Consider the following 14,577-nt stretch of genomic DNA (forward strand, 5'->3'; position numbering starts at 1 on the left):
TCAGCAAAGTCCTAAATCCTATTAAAACCAAGCTGGCACAGACACACAAAGAGACTAGAGCAAACTATAATGTCGATAGATCTTTATTGCATTTCATTGGTTATAAGATATATAATATATATAACAATCATAAATGCATTATGTTGACAGAATGAAGTGGATTTAGTACACAATGAATAAATAAAAAGTGCAGGGGTAGTTGTGCCAGAGTTTAATAACATATTTTGGATGTGTTCATAATCAATGTTAAAATAGAGTAAAAGGCACAGGCACCACAGCTGTACACGACTCATTTTTTGCTGGAGCTACGAAGAGGCCAGTCACCCCCAGACATCACTGATGTCATCATCCTTCATCTGCAGGAAAAGTGAGTTTCTTAGGTTTGGTTGTTGGCCTCTGGAGAGTTCTCTGGTGGAGCCGCTCAGAGAGGAGTGTTGTGGCGCTCTGCGGTGACGGGGGAACCTCAGGAGGCGTGAGAATGCACGGCGGAACTCCAGATTAGAGCACGGGTAGATGAACGGGTTAATACAGCTGTTGGAGTAGCCCAGCCAGAAGACCACCTTAAAGACCACCTCAGAGGGCCTTAGTGCAGGGAACACGGAACCTGTGTACGCACACAAACAAATGGACGCACTTTTGAGAGGGCAATTGTACAAAAAGTTGTTCAAACCACTGTCCAAGACTGCGGAAGTTAAATCGAAACTGCTTTGCTCCCTACACTTGCCCTAAAAGATTAAACTGTCACACACACACCCATTATCACAGGATTTTACTCAAGGTGCATTACAACTGAGCGCAAGTGAAGATCTGTGGAATGAGCTAAAGAGCTTTTGTGTTCAGCTGCCTGACTTACACATGACAGGAATTAGTTGTTTTCACACAGAACTAATCACAAGTGACGCGGGATAAGTCACATCCCAACAAACGTCACACCTTATAACCGTCACGGCAGAAACAACATAAACATGTCACACATAACCTCTCAACAGGGTTTTTCTAAAGTGTTCTCTTTGTAGCCAACAAGACTCAGTGTCGGTCAAGCAGCGCCTCCAGGAATTTGTGATATTGTGATGGCAACAACTAACGCAAAATTCAGCCAATCAGCGCAAATTATTTGGACCAATTTTGGTGATACCGCAATTTTGCCCTATCGCAGCCCTTCCTACATTTTGTATCACTCAAATGTAATCAGTTTGACCTCCGTGTTACTGAACATGCAGACATGTGCAGCAGGAATGCTGCTTATTTACCCTCAAAAAATCCGACCGAGGATCGTGCACCACAGTTTCCAAGTGTTCCGCATGAAGGTGAGGGTAAACTACCGTTGCGTGTCCCTTTTCTTTATAACGGCTGCTGAGGCTAGGCCCATATTCACCGGGTTTACTGGAAAGGGACCACGCGACGGGAACAACTTAGCCTTTACTGGCCAATCGCATGGTGCAGAACACGAGCGGTCTGGCTCCAACATCTGAACTCATCACAAAAACAAAAAGCACACTCTTGTGTACTAGGCGGCCACTGTGTGCCAATTGGCTGATGCAAACATCACTCTCATACTTCCCGTTGTGCCACATGCAATGTTGTGGTGGAGCAGCAGATGCAAAGTCTCACTTATTTCAGGAGTTTCACAGCAACCTTCCCCAGATAAAAACACTGCAACTTCAGGTATTTAAGATCGCAGCAATCCCAAATGTTTACCTGGTCAAGGATCCAAATGATATTGAAGTCCTATATTTGAAGAAGACTTTGTGCAACATATAACAATCACTTCAGAAGACAATATGCTGTTCACCTACCCAAAGGTAGGATGAGGAAAAAGGGCAGCCAGCACAGGATAAAAATGCCCACCACCACCGCCAGGTTCTTTGCAGCCTTCTTCTCCCGGGAAAAGCGCAGTAGCCATCGTGTATGCGCTCTCCTTGACCTTCCACGCTCATCCATCACCAACGCGCCGCGCCGGTGAATCCTCAGGACCACCTCCGTCGCCCCGTCCCCATAGTCACGGTGACGCTTCACCCCAGTCTGCAGAGAAAGTGTAGTCCTACGCACCACCACGTACACTTGTGAATACACGGCCAGGACCACCGCCAGGGGCAGGTAGAATGAGAGCAGCGAGGAGAACAGGGCGTAGCCTGGCTCCTGTGTCACCGTGCAGACACTGGTGTCATTCGGTGGAACTTCCTTCCAGCCCAGAAGGGGCGGTACGGAAAGGCCAGCACACACGGCCCATATGAACGCCAGTGCCACCGCCGCTCGTCCTCGCGTCACCATGATGCGGTAGTGCAGCGAGTGACGAACGGCAACGTAGCGGTCTACTGCTATGGCGCACACACTCAGGATGGAGGCAGTGCAGCACAGGACGTCCAAGGCGGCCCACACGTCACAGAACGCCCGACCAAATGGCCAACATCCCAGCACCTCCAGCGTGGCAGAAAATGGCAGCACGCACACGCTTAGCAGCAGGTCAGCCAGGGCCAAGTTGCCAGTGAAGAAATTGGTGGCTGTCTGGAGCTGTCGATTGTACAGGACCGATAAGATGACAAGTGCATTACCCAGCGCAGCTAATGAGATGAAGGCAGCCAGAAGACAAGCCACGCCCACACTGCGCGGCTTCAGTGTCAGGTGAGGACACGGCACCATACTTTGGTTCCAAGCAGAGAGGTTGCCAGCAAAAACCACCATTGCACTTTCAGTCAAGGAGTTAAACTGAGCCATGAGGCAGAGCTCCATGTGACGGATCCCTCAGTAAAAAAGAAAATGAACCAGCGGACTACACCTTCAAACAGAATTAAAGACAGAAAAGCAATTACTAATCTGCAACAAAACAATTACAATGTAAAAAGCAAGAAACGGCATTCGGAGTTACACTCACCAACGTCGAAGTGGACAAAAGTTTTGTCTAACAGTAGCCTTGTGCATCTAACAGGGATAGCAAATGCAGTTATGGGTCCTATGGCTTGTGGAAAACAACTGGAACCTCTAGTCTGCTCTACGTCTCTCCCTCACACACTTGGGCACATGCTCTGTCAGGAGGAGGGCTCTTAACTCCTCACCAAACCCTAAATTCAGGGTTTGTGTAGGTTGTAATATAAAAATAAAAATGCTTTAAAGTTTCAACTCTTATTTGTCTCAATCTGAGTAAATTAATAATTCAATTGGGGCATTGAAATTAGACAATAAAATCCAGACAATACACACAAAAATATTTTTTTACAGCAGAAAGATTGCTCTTTATGAAAGTGCACATCTGAGTCACAAATCTCATTCATATAAAGAAATAAACATTGCTGTAGCTTGCTAAGTGCTAATGCCCTGCACAATATTTTATATTATGTGTATGTTTAAATTAATCAATTACTGATTAAATTAATCAAAAGCGCCACCAGGCTCTCTCTCTCTATATATATATATATATAGAGAGAGAGAGCCTGGTGGTGCTTTTGATTAATTTAAACATACACACACAAACACAACATACAGAATACTTATACACTGAAAAATAATGAAAGAAACTACAGAACCAAATCCATATAAAACATTAATCACATTTAGACACTAATACAAATAACAGCAAAACAAACAGTACTATTCAGTTAAAGTATATAACTATCTACAAAGTATCTAAATGTCATCTAAATATCAAATGATCAACAATCATTATTCTGCTGTTAACATTTTATGTTTTTTTTGTTTTTAGCTTTAGTGCCTCCAGTCCAGAATGTGTTTCTGTCCAATATGTGATCTTTAATGCAGGTTATTAAATTAAATTAACAGCAATAACTTCTGATAAAAAAAAAGATCAACCATCATCTTAAAACAATGTCTGTGCAAAGATGTCTGATGTCCTTTCCCTTGTGGTTGGTGTGGTCTCCAAAATGGCATCTTTGTCAGCTTATGAGCCAATTATTGGTTAATTCATTTGGGGTAATAATTGCATTAAAAGGGAGCAAAATTATAAAAAGGATCATTCGTGGGAATACATAATGATTGTATATACAAAACATCTGGATTCCTTTGCGTTTCAAATGCTTGTTGTCAGACTAGCTTCGAAAAGTGTCACAGAAGAACAAAACCGAGTGCCACTACACTCAGGAAGTCACGGTTCTGAAATGAATTCATTTACAGTAAAACAAGTTCAATCATACTGGCAAAGTTTAAATTGTACCATATACAGGAGACTGATTCATCTGGTCTGTGCTATATTTCCATCATTGTACCCATGTTTACAATCAGTATACAAGACAGTAGAGATGGCAGTGGACTTCAGGAGACATTTCTCCTTAAGGGTGGTAGGGTGGTAGTAGCCTAGTGGGTAACACACTCGCCTATGAACCAGAAGACCCAGGTTCAAATCCCAGGGACACACCATTGTGCTCCACCATTGTGTCCCTGAGGAAGACACTTAACCCTAAATTGCTCCAGGGGGACTGTCCCTGTAACTACTGATTGTAAGTCGCTCTGGATAAGGGCGTCTGATAAATGCTGTAAATTTCTCAACACTGCCCCCACCTCACCATATCTGACAACCAACTATTTCCCAGAACCTGAAGTGAAATCTCATCCATCAAGAAGACCCAGCAGAGGAAGTACTTCCTAAGACAACTGAGGAGATGCTGCTCCAGGTCCACACTGCAGTCATTGAAGTGAAAGTGAAGTGATTGTGAAACACTGCAGCACAGCACATGGTCACACAACGAAAAGTGTCCTCTGCATTTAACCATCATCCTTAGTCAGCAGTGGGCAGCCATGACAGGCACCCAGGGGTGTGTGGACCTTCTGATTACGGGTCCGCTTCCTCACCCGCTAGGCCACCTCCCCAGCAATTGAGCCCGTCCTGTGCTCCTCCATTTCTAAACAGGACAGGAACGGACTGCAATGGACTGTACAGATATTACAGAAAATATTGTGCTGCTGTGCTGCTGTGTATCACATGTGACAATCACTTCACTTTATTTACAATTTGAAAATGAAATTAATTGAATGATCTACAGCCTGTATCATTCCAAATGTGAGTATGTTACCTGCATGCATTTTGTGTTTTTGATCTAAACAACAGTCGGACTGTGAGATTTGTTCAGTGTGGTGAGTGATCCAGTGAGACCTACCTCACAGAGAAGAACGAGGGCCTTATCTCTCAGTAATCTGCTGTCCTCTTCCATGACTTCCAACCAAATGACCAAGCCGTTGAAGCCCAGGATATCTCCTTCCAGGAACTTCTTGGCATTGCCTCTGTCTGCAACTCAAAACACACAAATATTCCACAGATCTGCATCCCAGCACTGAAATGTACCACAGAGAGCAGGTGAGATACAGATATGTCTTGTTCACACACAGTTACCATAGTCCTGTATAAGGAACCATCTGAGTTCTGAACGGAATGTACCATAGATGAGTTACAGGGCAGGTATGGCCTCTCTCAGAGGGACAGACGAACTTCTAACTACACCCTGCTGTCCCCGTGGCGTTCATGATGGATATTCTTCCCTTGACCCGGGCTCCTGTCTCTGGCCCTTAATCCATCATAGACAGTCAGCCCGCAGAGAAATAAACCATGGCGTTGTGATAATCCGCAACTGCTGCATCACAGAGATCAACTCAATTCAAGTGGTTTATTGTCATATGTACAGAGTACAATGTACAAAGCACAAAGCACAATGAAATTCTTACTTAAGTACCATCTCTACAGTCAAGTAAATATAAGACTTCTAACTGGACACACAAGACATACTAGAACAACATTACCAAAAACACAGCTTTGATTTTTCAACAACCTGTAAAACTTGCGGTATGAATATAAATGAATATCTGAATAAGTAAGTAAAAGTTGCGTAACCCGAGTGAGTAAGTTAAGTAACGTAAATTGTCAGTGCCATGCAGAGTGTCGTGTGCTACACGTGACGAGGTGACAGAAAAGCTCCTCCTGTTACTGTGTGTTGAACAGTGTTACAGCACTGGGGTAAAAGCTGTTTCTAAGATGTGCTGTGCGTGTGTGTATTGCCCCGAGTCTCCTGCCAGATGGCAGAGAAGTGAAAAAGAGGCAGTGCAGGCTGGCTACTGTCCTCCATGTCTCTTTCTGAGACCTTGCACGGTGTAAATGTCCTTTATTGCAGAAGGTGGCGTGCCGATGATGCTCACCAGGCAATGACAACACACACACACACACACACACACACACATACACACAAGTACATAGACCTTGGTGTAACACCAGCCTCTGGACATGTTTGCCGTTTTCACTATATTGGTGAAGAACCTGAAGTCTTCTCCTGTTGAATCTGTTCCTCTGAATAAGCTGCTGAAGAGAAATCTTCTGACTCTGAATGTAAAATGTATCTGTAATGAGGGCTCTCGCTGTTTCCTATTGAAACTGAGAACCAATTAGAGAATCGGTGCTAAATACGCCGTTGTCAATTTCTCGACCAACTGCACAGCACAGCTCAACAACACAAAGAACGAAAGAAATTAAAAGATAAATTAATAAATATGATTTATATCAACAGTATTTTTATTTGACTGTTATTGACTATTTGTACAGATTTTTACCTCTATTGCCGCCTAGCGGTTGTTCCAGAGATTAAAAGATCCACACCTTGGTTTATAAAAGATTTCAATAGAATGTTAACATCATTCAGCAGTACAATAACATATATAAAAATACATCTACAGAATAGATAAGGAATCACTTCTTCTTCCAAATCTTCTTCCAAATAGTTTTGGAATGAGAATTATACTCAACAACCATTATTATACTCAACAACAATTATTATACTATACGATTTTGGCACTAGAACCAATGTTATATGTACAGTTTTATACATTCTAAATCTAGTGTATTTCTCATATATTTCATCATTTTGTTCTGAATGAAAATAATAATAATAATTTTGTAATACCAGCCCTTTACCTAGGTTAATAAAGAAATAATGATGGCAGGCAATAATAATTGCAGAATAATATACATTCTTATTTTTGGTTTCTGCTACTGGCTAGTGTCTTGGTCACTACACTAATAATGATGGAAACAAAGTCCAGAAAGCAACGTTCAAATAATATTTACACATAGCTCTAGAGGGCAAATATCTCAGACACAGAGTTTACACAAAAACACCCAGTAACCAAAGCGGGACCCCACGGCTGAATCTCAACAAATGTTTTCCTGCAAGCCAAAGTGATGATGTAATTATACAATAATAAATCACACACATTCACAGCAGATATATCCAGAGAATGTGTGTCAATTCCATCGGGGTAATACATTTTCTAAAGATGGGAGACACGTTCAGCTATTAAGGGATGACCTGAAGAGATATGGGACCTGTCCCTGTATATAAAATAAATAGGAGACCCTAAATAATGATAATAATAATAATAAGAAGAAGAAGAAGAACCAAATGTAAAATTCAGGTGAAAATATCTGGCTTGACAAGAACATCAGCACAAGTTACTTCTTTACAATATGTGTGTGTTCAAAAAGGGCTCTTTAGAAAGTCTGAATGGAGCAACGAATGAATTAGCCACCAGAGGGCTCTGGCTACAAAGCCTTCATGAGTGGATTTATTTGTGTTCTATTCCGTTACAGTGCTCTCTTTATTTATTTTAAGAACAGTTTGTTCATTTCATATCTAAAACCCAAAGCCCCTTTCCTGATGGAAAAGTATAATTTACATGGATGACATGGGTGTGGTTGGTGTGGTCTAGGAATTTGATGGGTGAGGCTTGGAGCGCTTGTGTTCAGGGTCACATTCTCCATTGACCATAAATATCTCGTAAATACCCATGACCCTTTCCATCTTGGGAAGTGTCACTTACATTTAGCACTGCACAAGTGATTCATAATTCTTTACTCTTTACGCGGAACAATCTGCTTAGTCAACTAGAAATGTTGACTGAGAATGTGACTTTATGTGTTGTAGATAATGAAAAAGCGTCTATCATGTTCAGGGTGTTTCTTCTCTTCTCTGTGTGGGCAAGAAATGTAACATTCGATTTGTATTTAATTCAGTACAACCACCTAAGGCAGATTTAAGATATTTGCAACTGCTCGGTTAAGAGATTAAGCAAGCGCTGGGGACTTTCCATTTGCTTTTACAACGTTCAAAGATGACGTTTTAAGCTTAGCTGTCCCTGGCTCTGTTTTGCATCACCTTCTGTGAATGAAGAAACAGAGTGTTTTGTATGTGTCCTCGGTATTAACTCTAAAGCCTTTCATTTTGGAACACAACCGAGCTCTTCTAGTTGTGTTACGAACAAGTGTATTAGTGTGTGGGAGAGTACGTTCATTTGCTTCAAAGGGCTGCTTTAGACGCAGGACATAACCACTCAGACCCGCACAAAGACCAGCTCACCTGGAGCAACACACAAAAAAACCCTCCAGGTGACACACAGGGAATCTTCAGTCAACCCCTCTTCTCCAGCGACCTCCACGGTCACCGCCTGACTGAAAAAAAGAAGTGATCCGGCAGTTGGCGAAGAGATTCCAGGCATTCCCTGGTGGGGAGGAGGGGATTGTGGGAGGCCGGAGACAGAGAGAGAGAGAAAGAAGCACCGTCATTTCAAAGCAGTCTCTTCAGAATGCATTTGTATTATTAATTGTGAACTAAATGAACTGTAATCAACAAATATTGCTATTTTACCGCACACGTTCTCATCAATACTGGCCTCATTGTTAAAATGTTTCTTGTTTGGTAAAATAAACCGAGGAGAGAAAAGAGATTTGTTTTATCCCGTCCCTTTACCCCAGCTACACACAATCGCTGTCGTTCACCAACCTTTAGGGTCCTTAGGGCGCAACCGCTCTGGTTTCTTTTGTTTTAGACAGACATGCGGCACAGAAAACAGGAAAATGACACATAATGACCAGCTGCTGGCTAGAGGAGACAAAAATAGTCAATGACAAGGGCAGAGATATGACCGCAGGGTTAAAGCTCTGGCCTCTGTGAATAATGAAAAACTCTCTGGGCTCTGCAGCCACCAAATTAGATGGTGTGAAATGGCAGCGAAAGAACATTTTCATTATGTTGAGAAAGAAAAAAGGTTGGGGGGGGGGGGTACACCACAGAGAGAGTATTTTTTAATACTTAAACATGGCCCATTATCACGATCAATAATAGATATTAGACGTAGGTCCATTTGTTTCGAACGGTCTCGGATTAAAAAAAAAATGTTTTGTGGCTCGTTAGCTGGCAACCCTGCCCGCGTACGTGACGTCGGTATTCACGACGGCGGTTACGCTACGCCAGTTGTAGGCCTGCAGCATTCCGTTTACTTTTTGCGCAGTTTTGTGATGCGTGTGTTTTTACGCAGTGCTTGCGTTTCAGTTTTCGCACGCCTCGTGCCGTAGGAAACGCGGACAGTTATCCAGCAACTAACGTTAATCGTGTTTTTTATTTTTTTATTTCACAGCGCTCCCTTTTCTGCATATTTTAAACTGCACGATGACTTTCTTTTGTCTTTACCTGACGCGTTAGTTACGTGTTAGTTACTGTGTCACGGGGAACAAATCTGATGATTTCTGACTGTCTGCACGCTGCCAGGCTCCGAGGAAGCGGCACAGTTTCCCCCAAAATCTCACATTTCCTGTTGGAGGGCCCCTGGATTTCCTCAGTTCCCGTCCTATTAGGTCTTAGATCCTGTCCATTGTAGGTTTTTTTTCCCCTCCTGCGCTCACATGGTAGATTCTCCCTTCCTCCCCCTCAAACCAGAATCCAGAGTTTGCTGGAGGGTTTGGGATTGTCGGAGACCTTCGGCGGAACACGGAGCGTGTTCACTTTGCTCGTTGGATGCCACACGAAAATGCAGAAAACATGAGGTCCGCTGGTAAATTGCCAAGTCTGCAGTTACTCTACCTACACCAGCAAACAGCACCGATCAGGGTAAGTTGCCTTTTTTTTACCAGATAAAATCGCCTGTTTCCCGTGTAACTACAACATACAGAGAACAATAGGGTTATGGACTGATGGTTTTAATTGTCACCGTTGTCTTTCTTAACACGAGGTGGCCACAATAGCGTCAACAGCCCGCGTGATTCTGTTTATTTCGTTTAGGTTACATGGTTATAAATCATGAGATCCTCGACGTCCCGCCTGTCAAGTTTTTCATCAAAAGATTCTTTATGGAGCCGGTAAGAGTTCTGACAACGCTGACATTTTGGCCTAAATACCACGGAATATTGTTTTTTCTTCTTGACTCTCATTTGAACGCGTTGTGTACATGTGCATGCTGGCTGCAGCGCGTCCTTTGGGACATTTTCACGCAGTCGTGGAAAGATGAGCCATCCTCCATTACTTCGGAATGAAATTGTACTTCGCGGAGCCACCTGTAGGATTCGCACTTGTTACGTTGACGGCCACAGCAGGCGTCCGGCTCACACGTTCAAATCGGCGGACAATATTCAGCCTCGAAATGTAACCCGCCGCTAGAATGTGAATCGTTTCAAAATTAGCGGGGGGAAAATAACCACACGGCGCGATCGGTTATCTTGGGAAACGCTCGAGTCTCGAATCCAAGGCTATTTTCTGTGCAGTTTTGTAAAAATAGAACGTGCAACATTTCCTACAATCTGCTCTGCATATCGGAGCGCAACAAATAAAACACTGACATACATAAAACGTTGCGTCCGAGTGACGTGTGATTTTTTTTTTTTATCGTACAACTGCACCGCGGCAGTCGAATCGATGCCGCTTGCGCTGTGAGGCATGCGCACATCGATTTCTTGTTTATCTCCGTCACGGTGGGTGGGTGCTGGTTGTTGCCAAATCCGCTTATTCCACACGCGTCGTCTTACTCGTAGTATCAACCGGTCGCGCGCGAGCGTCAAAGTCCCCCCACGCCACTAAAGCCGAGCGTTATGGGAGTATTTTTTTTGTTGATACGCGATTCCCTCTGGGCTACGCGAGGAGCCGGGCGGCCCGCGGATTCCCCGAGAGGTCTGGCAACCCAGCTGTGAGCGACGGAGACGCAGAAAGAGCGAGAGCGAGAGAATGTCAAAAAACCGCGTTGCGCATTAAGAAGAGGAACCGAGGGGGGCAGAAGGCGACGCGCCGGCAGCCCGTACCAGCCGCAGGAGAGCCGAGCGGATTCTATTCTTTTACTTTTTTTCTCCACCCGCCCCGCCTTCCACGCCAGCATCAGCAGCAGCAGCAGCTGCCCGCGACATTTACCGGGGCTGCCGCAGCGGAGGGTCTCCGGAGCCCGGAGCGAGGCGCGACGCGCGGACTAGATTAGTTGCGAAGCCGCCAGACGCCGCGCCATAACACCCCGCCTGCGTTTTTTTTTTTTTTTTTTTTTGTTCATGCTTGCGCCTCTCTGCTGAGCGCTGTCTCCCCGTCTCTCTTTCCCGGGTTGAAGCCCCGAGTGCAGGATGCCGGATCAGATATCGGTGTCCGAGTTCCTGTCGGAGACGACGGAGGACTACAACTCCCCCACCACGTCCAGCTTCACCACCCGCCTGCAGAGCTGCAGGAACACGGTCGGCAACTTAGAGGAGGTAAGAGGGCGCAACCAAAACCACAATCCTTTCCAAAAGCAGGAGATATACAGATGGTTCGCTCGTTCTTGCACGCAGGGTGACATCCTGCTGCACTGTCATCTGTGGCCAGAGCTGTTGTTGTTGGTTAATACATTTTATATATATATATATATATATATACACACACACACACACACACACACACAGACACACACAATAATAATAAAAAATATATAAAGGTATTACTAATCTAATACAAGTTCCATTCAAACCAGTCTGGGTCCAGATTTGTGTCTCGTGGGTCAGATGGTTGGACCAATGTCAAAGTACACACGATTTAAAGAAAAAAGTGTTTGCTAGGGCGCTGCCATCAGCCATTGCCCTGATAGTCTATTGATGGCAACTTTGTAACTCACCATTGTGCTACTTGTGCATTGATCATAACCTGTGATGCCTCCAAGAAATGTACTAGCGCACCCAATTGTTTAAAATCCCTGTTACCGGTTAAATTAGCGTTGGTGTGATCATCATTTCTTTCTTATGTGCATTAGGACCGGTGTTGACGATGTCCACATTAGTTGCTTGTTATTGTATTGCAATTCAGTACCAAATTTTATGGCCACGTCTCGACTCGATGTCGTGTTCATAGGAGAGTTTACCTTCGGCCAGTTTGATGAAGGGAGATTGTTTCAATTTCAAATGTCAAAAAGAACTTTATTTTGCCCCCGAGGGGCAATTTAGAAGGCACAGTGGAGCAGCTCACATTTAACGCTTTTTACAATAGACACAACATATGACACACAATAAAATGTACCTTGTATTGCACTATGAACAACAAGAGTGCAATACAAGGAACCTTGCGTTTGTCAGTGATTATGCATCGGTTGTTGGGGGTTCGAATTGAGCAGAAAGCCTCTCCTCAGGTGGTTTTTATGAGACATTAGCGCTGTGCTAGCTGGTTTGCTGATGCTATGTAGGTTACATCGGGACCGATGTAAAGCGACTTCACTCATGCTGTTTAAATATCACCGCATGCGCTGCCCCCCCTCAAAATAGCCAGATTACAGGGCTATTCTGAGCAATTTTTAACATCTGCAGATGGGCTGGGACGCAAATACTTATTCAATGAAATGCTGTGGTGAGTCATCCCCGATCGAGAGGGGTTTAGTACATTTTCAACATTATGCCAAATTTCTGTCAGGTGTTCGCCGCCTCCAAGACACAAACAAGGTTATGAAATATTAAGGTGGTTAGATGGTATGATTGGTTAGCTTTTCATTGCAGCATGATGTTGGAATTAGGAAGTATAGCCCCAGGAGGCAAGCCTTGTGACACGAGTAAAATGCAGATTTATCCTTATTATTATAAAAAAAAAAAAAAAAAGAAAAGGTCCATGGGAGAGCATGGTCTCAGTGTGACCGGCTGAGTAGCTGTGACATTTTAGATCAGGATGATGTCATATGTTGAGGGCCATCTCATGCAGAATTTACAGCTTTTGGTGCAGCCTTTTTTAAAAGCGTAATGTGTGTGGTCATCATTGGAGTCTTTCTGATTGTAAGTCGCTCTGGATAAGGGCGTCTGATAAATGCTGTAAATGAGTCGCGTGTCATTGCTGGAGTGTGGATTTGTTTTTTTGCACGACCTCATGTCATGCCGTCGGAATGGCTGTTTGTGTGCGGTGCTTTCCTTCATTATGCAATGGTGTGTTTATTTGCCTTCTCTTTGCTGCGGTTGTGTATGTTTGTTTGGTATGGTCCCTGGGGTCCGAGCCTTTGCTCACGCAGCCGGGAAGAGGTCTGTTCTTCGCGACCAGTGGGAGGCTGAGGACTGGTGTTCCCGGGTGGAGGTGGGGATGGGAAGGAGGCTGCATGGAGGGCCTACCACTTTACATCACACAAATGCACGCACACACACACACACACACACACACTGTGTTACGTAACACCCGGCTCCAGGGGAGCTGCAGGCCCAAGCTGAGAGCAGACTGATGGGGGCGGGTTACTGACAACCAGAGATCTGCTTTTCACGGCAGCCACATTCAGTGGGACTCCTGTTACACACCTCAATAAAGGGTGCATTTTAACGTTTTATAAGTCTACAATGAACAGTTTGGTGCATCTTATTTCTCCGGTGAGCAGGAATGACCTGGAAAGGGCCATTGCGCACCATGGAAATTCTTGACCTGGTGAAATAAATGAATGAACATGAATCATTTGTAAGAAACAGGAGTATGTACATAAAGTGCACGCAGTGTGAAAGATTTAGACCTGGCGAATGGAGTCGTATTCAACAAAAACATTAAGTCTGTGGGCTTAATGGACAGAGACCGACTCACTTTGCTCCTTTGGTACAGATCGCCTTGGGTGTAAAGTTTAGTGACGAAGGGCCAGGCCCCTGTGTAATTCTGTGTAATTCCTGTTATTTTTATTTTCTGCGACGTAACCAGCAAAACAGCTCCGATAAAATGGGCGCCTGCCAAGCTGCTGTTTGCAGGATGTTAATGGATCTGGGTGAGTGGAAAGCGCACGTGGTTGGGTTGCCGGGGGCCAAATTGGTTGATACCATGTGTCACGTGTATTCAGAAAATAACCAACCGAATGCTCTTTTAATATGAGACCATGTGCAACTGATTTGATTTCACATTGTGACCTCTGTGGATCCCATTGACCTCATGTTTGCCTTGCCCCTTCACCCACCTCGTACCTAATCAGAGGGCTAGAGGGCTCTAATTGTCCATAAACTCAAGAGTTTTGAGCAACAGACCCATATTAGGTCCAAATTGTATTCTAAACCAATCAGAGATCGTGCCTCTGCTTGGCCAGATATTCCTGTACATTTGAAAGTGCGTGTGCCCGGTAGCCCGGAGTGGTTGGATGGACAGAGTGGATGTAGCCACTGTCAGACCTGGGACCGACAAGTACAGCTTTGTTTCGCACGCGTAATAGGTCTTTTATAATAATTTTTCATGGTCAAAGTTTTTCACTTCCTCAGCATCCAGTAAAATGATTAAACACTGAAAAAGCTGAATGCATCTATAAAACACATTGCATGCAGTGATAAATGTACTGGTTGAGATGATAATAAATTTCAAGCCCTTAATTGCACTTCTT

The 14,577-nt window shown here is 44.1% G+C and overlaps 2 protein-coding genes across 8 annotated transcripts in view; one reads left to right on the forward strand and one right to left on the reverse strand.

Moving 5' to 3' along the window:
- Nucleotides 1–194: 194 nt before the first annotated feature.
- On the reverse strand, nucleotides 195–2,950 carry LOC114783932 (alpha-1D adrenergic receptor-like). The gene is made up of 3 exons (XM_028969314.1): nucleotides 2,873–2,950; nucleotides 1,797–2,776; nucleotides 195–604 (listed from the first exon to the last, which is right to left on the reverse strand). Exons 2-3 carry the CDS (start codon nucleotides 2,728–2,730, stop codon nucleotides 321–323), a joined length of 1,218 nt encoding a protein of 405 aa, XP_028825147.1. The 5' UTR covers nucleotides 2,731–2,776; nucleotides 2,873–2,950; the 3' UTR covers nucleotides 195–320.
- A 6,572-nt stretch (nucleotides 2,951–9,522) lies between these two features.
- The window catches only part of asap1b (ArfGAP with SH3 domain, ankyrin repeat and PH domain 1b), a 54,795-nt gene continuing 49,740 nt past the window's right edge, over nucleotides 9,523–14,577 (forward strand). For 2 of the 7 annotated variants that reach the window (XM_028961286.1, XM_028961260.1), the window contains exons 1-3: nucleotides 9,526–9,872; nucleotides 10,044–10,120; nucleotides 11,347–11,485. In XM_028961286.1, the coding sequence (XP_028817119.1) occupies nucleotides 10,062–10,120; nucleotides 11,347–11,485 (198 nt within the window). In that variant the 5' untranslated portion in view covers nucleotides 9,526–9,872; nucleotides 10,044–10,061. Of the gene's footprint in view, nucleotides 9,873–10,043; nucleotides 10,121–11,346; nucleotides 11,486–14,577 lie in introns of all 7 variants that reach the window. The other 5 variants (XM_028961277.1, XM_028961295.1, XM_028961303.1 and 2 more) reach the window with 4 other exon arrangements.

The sequence above is a fragment of the Denticeps clupeoides genome, chromosome 2 (assembly GCF_900700375.1).
Source record: "Denticeps clupeoides chromosome 2, fDenClu1.1, whole genome shotgun sequence".
In the NCBI taxonomy this organism is placed as follows: domain Eukaryota; kingdom Metazoa; phylum Chordata; class Actinopteri; order Clupeiformes; family Denticipitidae; genus Denticeps; species Denticeps clupeoides.